Source organism: Zalophus californianus, chromosome 10 (genome assembly GCF_009762305.2).
Source record: "Zalophus californianus isolate mZalCal1 chromosome 10, mZalCal1.pri.v2, whole genome shotgun sequence".
Classification (NCBI taxonomy): Eukaryota; Metazoa; Chordata; class Mammalia; order Carnivora; family Otariidae; genus Zalophus; species Zalophus californianus.
In genome coordinates this window covers 1500311-1514304 of record NC_045604.1, presented here as the reverse complement: position 1 = coordinate 1514304, position 13994 = coordinate 1500311, and the positions used below count along the sequence as shown (strand labels likewise).

General features: G+C 38.5%; 1 protein-coding gene across 6 annotated transcripts in view; it reads left to right on the top strand.

Annotated features, from left to right (window-relative positions):
* The window catches only part of ASH1L (ASH1 like histone lysine methyltransferase), a 195873-nt gene that overhangs the window by 15502 nt on the left and 166377 nt on the right, over positions 1 to 13994 (top strand). For all 6 annotated transcript variants that reach the window (XM_027613237.2, XM_035722526.1, XM_035722524.1 and 3 more), the window contains exon 2: positions 12920 to 13440. In XM_027613237.2, coding sequence (XP_027469038.1) covers positions 13021 to 13440 — 420 coding nt within the window. In that variant the 5' untranslated portion in view covers positions 12920 to 13020. The remainder of the gene's footprint in view (positions 1 to 12919; positions 13441 to 13994) is intronic.

Below are 13994 nucleotides of genomic sequence, written 5' to 3'. Positions count from 1 at the left end.
AACTGTCTCATACCTCATGTATGAACTCATACCTCCCTACTAGTGATATGGTGCCTCTTTTTATGTTTCTACTTGATTAGTTCCATCTTTTCTGTGATTGCCTGCCTGTGCACATCTTTCGTATTATGTAATTTCTTACTTACCACTTTATAGAATAACTCTTAACCTTACTGATCTATAATGTTTTTATATAATCAAATCTGTCAGTATTTTCCTTTATGGCTTCTAGTTTCTTGATTTGCTTACAAAGGTTTCTCTACAATAGGCTATAGAAATATTCACAGAAATCCTTCAGGTACTTTCATTTTCGCATATAGCTCTTAAATCCATGAGGAAATTATTTTTGAGTATAACTTGAAGAATGGACCTGACTTTGTCTTCTCCACATGAATAGCCTGTTAGGTCAACATGTAGCAACATAGGTCAAATAAATCAGCTTGTTGCCATGTTGAAAGCTATTAATTGAAAAAAGTTTTTACAAGATTACCACTAGCTCACATTTTGTTTTTATGCAAGGAAAGGAATCCCTTCCACAAGGTACCTTATTTTGATCTGCCAGAAAATTTTTAAAAGGTTTCATTGAGATGTGTTTTGTGTCCTATATAATTTACGATTTAAAGAGTACAGTTCAGCCTGGGTGCTGTTGTTAAGCATCTGCCTTCGGCTTAGGTCATGATCCCGGGGTCCTGGATCAAGCCCCGCATCGGGCTCCCTGCTCCGCGGAAAGCCTGCTTCTCCCTCTCCCACTCCCCCTGCTTGTGCTCCTGCTCTCGCTACCTTTTTCTCTCTGTTAAATAAATAAATTCGTCTGCCTTCGGCTCGGGTCATGATCCCGGGGTCCTGGGATCGAGTCCCGCATCGGGCTCCTTGCTGAGCGAGGAGCCTGCTTCTCCCTCTGCCTGCCTCTGTCTCTCTCTCTCTGATAATAAAATCTTTAAATATATATATATTAAAAAAAAAATCTTTAAAAAAAATAAAGTGTACAATTCAGTGGTTCTTGGTATATTCACATAGTAATACAACCATCACCACTACCTAATTTTAGAACATTTGATCTTGGTGTCCATCAACTAGTGGTCACTCCATCCCAGACATTCCCCTTTTCCCCATGCCTAGGTAGCCATTAATCTACTTTCTTTCTCTACGGATTTTCCTTTTTTGGACATTTCGCATAAATGGAATCCATAAATTGTCTTTCAGAACTGGCATCTTTCATTTAGCATAATGTTTAAGATACATCTGCATTATATTATGTACCAGTGCTGCTTGCTTGCTTGCTTTTTTTTTTTTTTAAAGATTTATTTACTTATTTGAGAGAGAGAGAGAGAGAGAGCATGTACGTGTATGAGTGGGGAGAAGAACAGAGGGAGAGAATCTCAAGCAGACTCCCCACTGAGGGCGGATCCCAACACAGGCTCCATCTCAGGACTCTGAGATCATGACCTGAGCTAAAGTCAAAAGTTGGACACCTAACTGACTGAGCCACGCAGTTGCCCTCGACTTCATTCTTCTTTATTGATGAATGACATTCCATTGTATGTTTAATGTTGCTGTGAACATTTGTATACAAGTTTCCGTGAACATATTTTCATTTTTCTTGGGTGTATACCTAGCAGTGAGCTTGATGGGCCATCTGGTAACTCTGTTTAACCTTTTGAGGAACTGCCAAACTCTTTTCCAAAGTGTCTGCACCATTTTACATTCCTATTCATTTCTCCACAGAAAATTTTTATAAAAAACAAATGTAAGGTATTTACAATGTGAATGGTGCCCTTTTGAAGTGGCTCTTTTGTTTAATGTGAAACCACGTGCATTGGCCCTGAGTTCACAGTTCCTAACCCTTGTCAGAATACAATAATTCATTTATGGGAAAATCTGATGTAACTTTTACTTCCCTCCTGTTGCCATTTTAGAATTCCCTAGGGATAGAAATCAACATCTCTATATATTCCTTGCCACTACAGCCCCATTCCACCTTTTTTTAAAAACAAAACAAAACAAAAACAGAGTTAAGTGTATACATCCGAGCTGTGTTAACTTCTCAGGAAGAGCTAAGCAAGGTTTGATTAGATTATCCATGTGACAGACAGTCGGTGAGTATAATTTTTTTCCCAGGATTTAGCTTTGGGAATGCTTTTTATTTTTAAGATTTTTATTTATTTATTTGAGAGAGTGAGCCAGTGACAGAAGCAGGCTCCCCGCTGAGCAGGGAGCCCGACGCGGAGCTCGATCCCAGGACCCCGGGATCATGACCCGAGCCGAAGGCAGACACCCAACCGACTGAGCCACCCAGGCGCCCCGGGAATGCTTTCTGTATTTCCCCTGTGGCTTACTAGTTGTAATTTATGTCTCCCTATTTGACTTTCTTGTTCTGACTTTCAGAATTAGTTTGTTGGTATAATACAGTATTTCCTTGGTCATGAGACACATTCTTTTCTCCCAGTTTCATGTTTCTGAAATTAGGAAATAACACAGTTGATAATTATATTTAATGTGGTAGTAGTTAAAAATTTTTTCTCCTGGAAATGTGGTCAGTGATTCATGAATCCTTTTTAAATTACTAGCATCTTGGAATTTAAGAAATATATACAGTACATAAGTGTGAAAACAGCTAGATTTATTGGTGATGAGTACTTTGAAAGTTAGGGATTATTGGTGGTTGTCACTCTGTTTTAAATGAATGTTGTTCTGTAGTTGAGTATAGGAAAAAAAGCTTTGTCCGGGGCACCTGGGTGGCTCAGTCGGTTGAGCATCCAACTCTTGATTTCAGCTCAGGTCATGATTTCAGGGTCATGAGATTGAGCCCCACTTTGGGCTCTGTGCTCAGCGGGGAGTCTGCTTGCGATTCTCTCCCTTTTCCCCTCCCCCTACTTGCACTCCTTTCTCTCTCTCAAATGAATAAGTCTTAAAAAAAAAAAAAAAAAGAAAAAAAAAAGCTTTATCCAACTCTGTAAGTGTAGTTTATGTTATATAAGTTATTTAGGAATATAGTTCAAGTTTTCTTGGTATCTTTATGAAGATAGTCTAGCTTTTTGTGATTTCAGTGATTTGTATATCAGTGATTCAGTATAAAACATCTTAAGGCAGTTAGTACACTGCTTACCCTTTTACTTTTGAAGAGCAAATTACATGGTGATATACATAGTGCTTATTTTTAAAATCGTAATAACAGTGTAAGATTATATAATACTTGAAGAAAAATGTCAGTCCTTTAGTATTTTTATTTTCGTTTTTTATTTTCATTTTCTTATCTTTTAGTTTTTGTCTACATATGTAATTTAAAATATAGCATTATGTATTTTTTTTATTCAGTTAGTAGATATTTATTGAATATCTTTTATGTTCCGGGTACTTTGTTAAGGATATTGCAGCAAATAAGGTAGTCAGGATTCTTATTCTCATGGAACAAATGCTGTAGTGGAAAATATGGGTATTAAGCATATAATTTACCCCTAAAAAGCATATAACTTACTATGATGATGAGTGTTAAGAGACTTAGAAAATGCTGCATGAGCACTTAACAGGGAGCTCTCCCTTACTCTAGCAGGGAAATGACATAGACTATTTTTTAAATCATATTTCTACCTGCATTTTAGAGCAGGGATTGGAGGAGAACAAGGTGGATATGCAGAGAAGTTAGAAAGCTGCTATATTCTGTGTAAGATTTGTTGTTTTGGACAGAATGGCAGTGGACTTAGAACTGGGTGTAATCAGAAATTATTTATGTGGAATTCACAAGTTTTGGTGTTAGGGTCACGTTGGGAATAGGGAAGTGAGAGGAGGCAAGGATGACCGCCAGGTTGAGCAACTGGTGGTACTGTGCTTAGCTAATATGATATATCCTAAGAAATAGGATGGCCATCTATGAGATGTATGATTAAAGAGTATAAAAGCTAGGGCAAATTAAGATACATAATGTGCTGTAATTTTTTAAGGTCTTATATAGTTAATTTATATCTGTTTTCTTACTGTTGAGAAATAGAATAATGATTATAGTCTCTTACTATGTTTGATAAGGACCACAGAGAAGATAAAAATTTATCACAGATGAGACAAACTATACTTAAGCTAAAAATCTGCCAACATTGTTCAATCTGCAATGTGATAATTTTAGATAAATGTACTTACCCAAAAAGAAAGAAATTATTCTTACATATTAGAGTTAATATAAATTATCTTTCTTACCGGGTTGGAAAAAAATTGTAAAACTCCATTATATATTTATGTAGTGTCATCATACCGCCTCCCTCTGTGTATATCATATGTGCATGTGTTCCTGGCTGTCGGCTTGACCTTTCTACTTAAATGTTTCACAGACATCGAAAATTTAACATACTGGGGCGCCTGGGGGGCTCAGTTGGTTGAGCGACTGCCTTCGGCTCGGGTCATGATCCTGGACTCCCGGGATCGAGTCCCGCATCGGGCTCCCTGCTCGGCGGGGAGTCTGCTTCTCCCTCTGACCCTCCCCCCTCTCATGTGCTCTCTCTCTCTCTCTCATTCTCGCTCTCTCAAATAAATAAATAAAATCTTTAAAAAAAATAAAATTTAACATACTTATTGAACTCTTAATCTCATCCCAGCAGACAACTTTTATGTCAGCCACATGAGGGCAGGGATTTTTGTGTTTTTGCATTGCTATGTCCCCAGTTCCTGTTACATAATGGTCACTCGGTAAGTAATTTGTTGATGGAATGTCTAAATGGTACTACCATACAATTCACCAGTTGCTTATGTTTTCAATTCTCTCCCTCCTTTCCTACATCTTGCTGAAAATCAAATCAGTTAACACCTTTGAAGTATCTCCTAATGCCTCTTTTGCCTGGCTGTTTCCTACTCAGACTGGGTCTCAGCTTAAAGTTAACTATTTTTCTAAGATATATTCCTTGTTCCTCCAAGTTTCCTTGATATAGTACCTCATATATTCAGTACCTTCGCATTTATTATAAGTTATAATCACATATTTAAATAATTAGGGGCGCCTGGGTGGCTCAGTCGTTAAACGTCTGCCTTCGGCTCAGGTCATGATCCAGGGTCCTGGGATCGAGCCCCGCATCAGGCTCCCTGCTCTGCGGGAGGCCTGCTTCTCCCTCTCCCACTCCCCCTGCTTGTGCTCCCTCTTTCACTGTGTCTCTCTCTCTGTCAAATAAATAAGTAAAATCTTAAAAAAAAAAAAAATAGTCATTTATCTGCCCCTCTAAAATTTAAAGTTCATAAGACTTAGGAGCATATTGAATTATTTGTAACTATTTCTACAGTGGGTATCACAACTCTCAAAACATATTTTAGGCTCTCAAAATATTCACTGAATGAAGGGATATATTAAGGATGATGAGTGCATACAGGAGATATAATAATGGTTGCAGAGGTTGTTGGAGAGCCAGTAGAATGTGTGATCATAGAAGACAAGCAAGAGTTTCAAATAGCAAGTATGCTAGATGTAGCAGAGAGGAGTAGTAAGACCAGGAATAAAAATGATCTTTGGGTGGCCACGTAACATAGTATTGAGAGGAACCAGAAAGACCTGGGCTCAAGCTTTTGTTGGTTATTAACTTGTTTTTTCATCTCTGAAAATGGAATAATAATGGTAACTGAGATAATCTGTATAACATTAGCATAGAGCTTTGCAAATATAAGAGGTCAGTAAATTTTTATGTATGTAATTTTTTTTTTTTTAATTTAACTAATGCATCCACTGGAAGGACTCAGTTTTGTAGTATTTAAAAAAATACATAGTAGGGGCGCCTGGGTGGCTGAGTCGTTAAGCGTCTGCCTTCAGCTCAGGTCATGATCCCAGGGTCCTGGGATCGAGTCCCACATCGGGCTCCCTGCTCTGCAGGAAGCCAGCTTCTCCCTCTCCCCCTGCTTGTGTTCCCTCTCTCGCTGTGTCTTTCTCTGTCAAATCAATAAATAAAATCTAAAAAAAAATTAAATAAAAAATACATAGTTGATTTTATATTGCCTTGCTAAATAGTGTTTTATCAAAGTATGCCTATTCCCTTCCAACCTGTTATGATAGACAAGGTATCCAAACTTAGTTGAATTGTTTTCCATAATGGTTTGGTATCTCACAAACCAGAGCACTGTGTTAACAGTGAATTTGTTTATTTTTATCCGATCCGTTGTTTGTTAATTGGATGTGAGATTAGTATGGGAGGTGTGGGTGGGTAGTAGTCATCACTTCAGAGAGGGAATAGGGTATGAGGTGAAAACAAGTTTGAGCAATTCCTGTTCAAAAGTTTTATATTTGTATTGCTTGCCCAGGTATTGTCATATTGCAATATATGAATATATAGCAATAGGGCATTCATAAATCACTATGAAATGTGATTTATTTTGTATATTTATAGGTAGTATCTAATATATTGTTAGGTCATCATGCTTTGGGGCACCTGGGTGGCTCAGTCGGTTAAGCTTCTGCCTTCAGCTCAGGTCATGATCCCAGGGTCCTGGGATGGAGCCTGGCATCCAACTCCTTGCTCAGCTGGGAGCCTGCTTCTCCCTCTCCCTCTGCCTGCCGCTCCCCACCCCCACTTGTGCGCGCGCACTCTCTCTCTCTCTCTCTGTCAAATGAATAAATAAAATCTTAAAAGATTATCATGCCTTGTGTTGATATCATGTACATATCCTATTAATACAATTATTAATTTTCTCTCCTTTTTTTTAGATCTCATTTATTTGGAGAGAGAGTGCGGTGCTTGCTTCGGCAGCACATATACTAAAATATTTGAGAGAGAGTGCATGTATGTGCACACACGAGTTGGGGGGGAGGGGCAGAGGGACAGAAGACAAGCAGACTCCCCACTGAGTGCAGAACTACCCAGGCACCCTAGTAATTAGTAATTTTCTAAAAAGCTTGTTCACAGCTAAAATGATCTCAGTGAAAGGGCTTCGTGATATAGATTTAGTGTTAGTTTCCCTTGAATTTGGACTAGAGTGTTCTGGATTGTTTCAGTGATTTGAAGACATCCTATAAATCCTAACGTTGTATGTGAGATGAATGTTGAATTTGTCTCTTAGAGTAAAGAGATTCTAGCAGTCTTAGTTCTCTGTTTCCCCTTGGAACTATATTTTGCCTTGAATATATTGTAGTAGGAACCAAAATACATTGTGTAACAACATGGCATCCTTGTTCTGGATGGAAAACCTAGATTATATAGATACCTTTCCAAAAGCTGGAAGAGTATCATTCACAAAGAATACTGTTTTCAGAGTTCAATATCAGAATTCTGGCAGCTGGTGTAGGGACTGGTTTTCAAGCAGTTTACATTTAGCAGATAAAAAGCATTCTTTGTTGTGAAGTATCTTCAGAATTTGGATTTATCTTTGCTAGAAACACTTAAATTTTGGTATGTAGGGTTTGCCAGTCATGCCTTTCCAGTCTCACTGCCTAGATGGATTCACAAAATATGCCCTTAGGCATACTGTTCTTTTTCCTCTTTGATCAAGTTAGGGAAACATAATATTTCTCTATTCTTACATACATTTCTGGGGTAGTGATCAGTGTTTTCAAATTAATACTTTTTTAGTTTGTTGATATTTATATAATAATCTGTGTCACTCAGATTCAGTTTTTCCATTTTAAAATGAAGAGAATCATGCTCTCCAAACCCTTCTCTGGAATGTGTTAAAAGTAAGTAAGTGCTAGTAAAAATGCTTTTGAGTTCTTTGGAGGAAATACTGAAATTCTGCTTCACATTTATACATATATATATATATATATATATATATATGAAGAGTTCTGGATTCCTTCATTATGAAAAAAAGTAGGGAAATTTAAAAGGATATAAAAGTTGTTTTTGTGTAAATTATTTGTGTTTATTCTAGAACAGATTTGTTTTCATGACTAACCAAAAAAATATATGGCAGGGATATTAGTTCACCACTAGTAATATGAAACCCAGGATGGGTATTAAAAATTAAGAAACATGCGGCGCCTGGGTGGCTCAGTCGATTAAATGTCCAACTCTTTTTTTTAAATTTAAGATGTATTTAGTTATTTTAGACAGACAGAGAATGGCAGAGAGCAGGGGGAGGGGCAGAGGAAGAGGGGTTGAATTTTCAGCCGCTTAGCATGGAGGCAGACTCGAGGCTTGACCTCATGGCCATGAGATCATGACCTGAGCTGAAGGCAGATGCTTAACCTACTGAGCCACCCAGGCGCCCCAAGTGTCCAACTCTTGATCTCAGCTCACATCTTGATCTCAGGGTTGTGAGTTCAAGACCTGTGGTGGCCTGTACACTGGGCGTGGAGCCTACTTAAAAATAGATAAGAAAGAAGAAAGAAGGGAGAAAATGACTAGAAAATAAAAAATTAAAGCCAGTAAGATATATCCCACAACAGACATGCAATTAATTCAAATGCTTATTGAACACCTCCTATATGCCAGGTACAGTTTTAGGTGCTAGGACATTACATTGAACTAAACTGACAAAAATCCATTTCCTGGGGGCACTTTACATCCCAATGGAAAGACATCCATAATAAATACATTGTACACCAGATGGTGAGAAGAGCCATGGAGAAAAATAAAACAGGACAGAGTGTTAGAAGAAGATGGGGAGATAATGTTTTTCAGTTTTGTAAAGGATTGTCAGAGATTGCCTGTTCTATAAGGTTACATTTAGGTAAAGGTGAAGGACATGAAAGAGCAAATCGTGCAGTTATCTGGGGAAGGAGTCTTCTAGTCAGGCAGAATAATAATTGCAAAGGCCCTGTGGTAGGAGTATTTTACTTTGGGAAACAGAAGGAGGAGACCTCTGCCCCCCCCCTTTTGGAACTAAGTGGGGAGTTTGGTAAGAGGTGGAAGAGAGGTAGAGTGGATTGTACAGCAGAGTAAATAGGGCCTTTAGACCATTGTAAGGACTTTGACTTCCATTTTGAGTGAGATGGGAAGTCACTTAAAGGGTGTTGAGCCCAGGAATGACATGATCTGACACAAGCTTTTAAAGTAAAGGATCACCTGGCTGCTGAGTTGAGAAGACTAAAGAGATACAAAGGGCTGAAGCAAGGAGCGAGGCACTGAAGAGACTTTTGCAGTAGTCCAGGTGAGATACTATCACTCGGATCTGAGTGGTAGCTGTCAAATTAGCAAGAAATAGATAGTGCATATATTTCGAAGGTAAAGAAGACTGCTGACTAAATGAACATGTGAGGCATGAGGAAGAGAAAGGAGTTAAGGGTGATTAGGAATTTTTAGCCTAAATATTTCTAGCTGGAGTTGCATTTATTTATGGAGATGAGGAAGCCTGTGGGAAGAACATTTGGGAGGGTTGAGGCAGAAGATGAACTGATTTTAAGCAGGCTAAACTTGCGGTGTCTGTCTGTCTAGTAGACATCTAGGCAGTGTGTCAGGTAGGCATTTAGATATAGGATTCTGGAGTTCGAGGAAGAGGTCCCGACACCTGGCCTCTATCTAGTGATAGAAATTTGTGAATCAACAATGTTAGATGGAATTTGAGGCCGAAAGTTTGGATTCGGTCATTGAGCAAGTAAGTGTAGATAGGGAAGGGAAGAGCATGCCCTGGGGTGCGCCAGTGTTTAATGTTCAGGGAGAAAAGGAAAAACTGGTAAAGGAGACTGAGGTTGACTAGCCAGTAAGGCAGAAGAATCCAGAGAGGGTTCCTGGAAGTCAGTGCAGAGATAATGGGCTGTTCCGCTGTGTCACATTCTGTGGCTAGGTCAAGTAGAGGACTAAGAGCTGACCGGTGTACTTAGTAGCATGGAGTACATTAGTGACCTTGACTAGCAGTTTATTTGGAGAGGTGGTGGTGAAGTGTGATTGGTGCATTCCAGAGAAAAAAGGTGAGGATTTAGAGATGGCAAGAATGGACTGCCCTTTGAAGAAGTTTGGTTATAAGAGGGGGACAGAAAAATGGGAAGCTGGTAGAAGATATGGGTCAAGAGGAGTTTTCTTAGATGAGAAATATTGTAGTATGTTTTCATGCTGACTCGTATCATCCAGGGGAAAAATGAGAAATGGATGATGCAAGGGAGAAAGGATAGTTGCCCTAATAAAGCTCTTGAGAAGGCAAGGAGTGAGTAGGTTTTAGTGCTCAAGCGGAGGGGTTGGAAATATATGTATTTTTTAATTATTATTATATTTTTAAGCAGGCTCCATACCCAGCGTAGAGCCCAACATGGGGCCTGGACTCACAACCCTGAGCTGAGACCAAGAGTCAGATGCTTAATTGACTGAGCCACCCAGGTGCCCCACTATATTATGATAGTAGGGAAGGCAGAATCTATAGGAACAGACACACAGGAGGTGGGTCAGTATGCAGTATAGTGGGAGCTTGTGGCAGTTTTCTTCTGATTGTTTCTACTGCCATCATCAGATTGGAAGCAAAATCAGTGAGGGTGGAGATGACTTCTAAGTAGTTGTGTGGGAGAGTGGCGGATTAGGGAAACAGGTTTCATCACTAAGGGTCCAGTTGAGGTTAGCGTTCAGGAATGTAAAGTGAGATCAGTGAACGTGATTGTTTTTCTTAGACCAGCTTTGATGGTACAGAGACAGAAGGAGGTATAAGATATAATTTTGAAGCTGTTACTAGTGCAATTAAGATATTGTAGTAAGTTTATAGAAAACTACCTCTATGAAATACATATACTAAACAAATAAGATAAAACTTGTATATAGGACTCTTATTATAACACAAGGTGAAGTCATGTAAGAAAGGAAAGGAGAAACATTTTCTAAATGCCAGATGTTATGTTAGAAGCTATAGGGGCCTTAAAATTCATTCGGCTATTTATTGGATACTAATATATGTGCTGTTCCTCGTTCTGGGTGCTGGAGAAATAGTCGTGAACAAGCCAGAAGAGGTCCCTACCCTCATGAAGCTTAACACTGTAATTATTTGGGGATGTAGTTGACAAATGTGGAAGAAGGGGGAAAAAAGCTGATTACTCAAATTGTGATCCTAGATGGATAATAGGTATTCAGGGAAAGATCAGGTCAATGCAAGCTTAAATGTAAGTGTTAAAACGTAAGTGCACAAAGTATCATCCAAAAATCTGTTTCTTCCTTTAAGAAAGATAACGTAGATTGGGTTACTTCCACAGTGGTGTTTAGAGTAGCACTCCTTCATCAAGCACAGTAATACTTTTGCATTGAAATGTATGGCTATTCACAAAAATTGTGATTAAGACCAAAATGGATCCAAATCAGGTCTGGTCAGGTTTTGTCCCTAGTGAGTTATGAAAAAGCTTCTGGTTCTCAGAGTTTTAAATTTCAGGATTATGAACCCATCTCGGACAAGATAGGACTTTGTACTTTTTTATTTTTTCAATTAATTTGCTTGAGAGAGAGAGAAAGCGACCATGGGGGGGCAGAGGGAGAGGGAGAAGCAGACTCCCCACTGAGCAGGGAGCCTGACGCAGGGCTTGATCCCAAGACACCGAGATCATGACCTGAGTCAAAGGCAGCCACTTAACCGACTGATCCACCCAGGAGCCCCAGGACTTTGTACTTTTAGAGGGAAAGAAAGTACATGGCACAGAAGCAGAAATGAACATGATTTGTTAGGGACAGTAAAGGAAACTGAATTGACGACGTCATAGGGGATGTGTGTTGGGAAGTAAGGACAAGCAAGTTTGAATACTTACGAGCTAGATTATGAACAGCCTTGAAAACTATTGTGAAGCATTAATCTGTGAAGCGTTAGACAGCAAGAATTGTGAGAGTGAGCTGATTGGAAGATTACAGAATGAATCCTTGTGGCTGTTTTTGTGAATGAATAGAGTGGGAACAAACTGAAGAGTTTAGTCAATTGGCCAATATTTACTGAATACTTAATATGCTGCTACTACTATTAGTAATAATAATTATTGGTACCTTCTCTTGAACCCTTTGCTGTGTTGCCAGGCATTGGGCTATGCATTTTACTTACATTCCTTGTAGAAGTTGTGAAATAGTTGTATGATCTTTGTTCTTGAGAATCTTGCAATCTTGTTGGGAAGAAAAGTCTTAAGGCATGTTGTTTAAACTATGAAGTATTCTACTTCGTAAATGGAATGTTCTAAGGAATAGGCTGTTCTTCTTTTTTCAGATACTTGTCCTGGATCTTGACTGGATATATGCTTAGAATAAAAACTAGTCTGTCAATCTTCAAGAATAGTGAATTGTTTTGGTTTTATATTTGCTAGTCAGCCTTCTGATTAGATGGTAATCTGGTTTCCTGAAGATCTTTATTTATGAGAAGGAGGTTGCCCTGTGTAGATTATTCAGATTCACAGGTAAGGTGTACATCTGTTGTAAAATAATAATTTGCTCATTTAAAAATACTTTATGAATTTGGAAAAAAATATTTATGGATTTGGGGAATTAAAGCATGCCAACTGACTATTCACTATTAGGAAAACTTGTAAAATTAAATTTCTGGTTTTCAAAGTTTTTATAACAATTATAAATCATTTATATAACAATTTTTTAATGTTTGTCTTTCTCACTAGAGTATAAGTCTTATAAATTTAGGAACTGGGTCTGTTTTGTTGAGTACTGTGTTTCCAGGTTTTTGCACAATGCCTGGCACATGATAGGAGCTCAGAAATATTTTTGAGTGAATGAATGAGTGAATGAATTCAGAGTTTAATTGTACACCAGCAGCAGAGATAATTCCAGCCTAAGAGTCCTAACGGAAAAGCCCGAAACCTCTTTAAAAAGTTGGAGTACTAAAAACAGTCCATAACATGTATTCCTACAGCTTGTTTATGATATCTGTAGAATAATAAGCTTATTCTAAAATTTTAAATTTATTTATAACTAAATTAATTTAAATTCATTTTGTACTGTGTTTTGGTTATAACTGTGATTTGGGATTCTTCCTGACCTCATTGCCCCTCTCCCCTTATACCCATTTTTCACATTAAGCGATAGTTGCTTTCTTTTCTCATGAACTTTTGTTATGGTTTATCCTGCAGAGAAAGAGATGCTGGATGCAAGTTTTGGAGATCCCTGTTTTTTATGGAACACAGTTCTGTAAAATTTTCCTAAGCTTCCTTGGCAATAACAGACACTTGTGATGGACCCTAGAAATACTGCTATGTTAGGATTGGGTTCTGACTCTGAAGGATTTTCAAGGAAGAGTCCCTCTGCCATCGGTCCTGGCACAGTGGTCAGCAAGAGAGAAGGAGAGCTAGAGAACAACACAAAAGAGGAAGAGGACCTTCGCAAGTGGAATCGGGAAAGAAACAGTGAAGCAGGGAAGGAGGATGGTTTGACTGATGCACAGCAACAGTTTTCAGTGAAAGAAACAAACTTTTCAGAGGGAAACTTAAAATTGAAAATTGGCCTTCAGGCTAAGAGAACTAAAAAACCTCCAAAGAACTTGGAGAACTATGTATGTCGACCTGCCATAAAAACAACTATCAAGCACCCAAGGAAAGCACTTAAAAGTGGGAAGATGACAGATGAGAAGAATGAGCACTGTCCTTCAAAACGGGTGAGTAGAATTGTTGACATTCCTTGGATTTCTTTATTAATTTTTTATCCAACTTCATACTTATTACGGGAAGTTTGATTTTAATCTCTTTTATTTCCAAGTAGTCTGTTCTGTGAGACTACAAGAGGCTCTGAGGCTTGTCAGGGACGGGCATGACAGCATGACCGTGAATGCATTTGTATTTGTATGGCAGACATTTGAAATCGGACATACCTATGTTGTTACTCCTACATGTGGTAGTGGAAAGAATGCTGGCTTTGGAGTTAGCAATTTCCTACATTTGACTCTCACCTTCCTATTTACTAGCATTGTTATAGACAGATTAACAGGGAAGAAATTGAGGCTCAAAGATGTCAAATGATTATAATACCACTTACCTTTTAAAGGTGGTTGTGAGGATCCAGTTAACTACCATATGTTGAAAGCTTTTGTGGGTTTTTGTGTTTGGTTTGGTTTGGTTTTTCATTCTTTTTTTTTTTAAGAGAAGGAGAGAGAGAGTATGAGGGGGAGGGGAGGGGCAGAAGCAGAGGGAGAGGGAAAGAGAATCTTAAGCA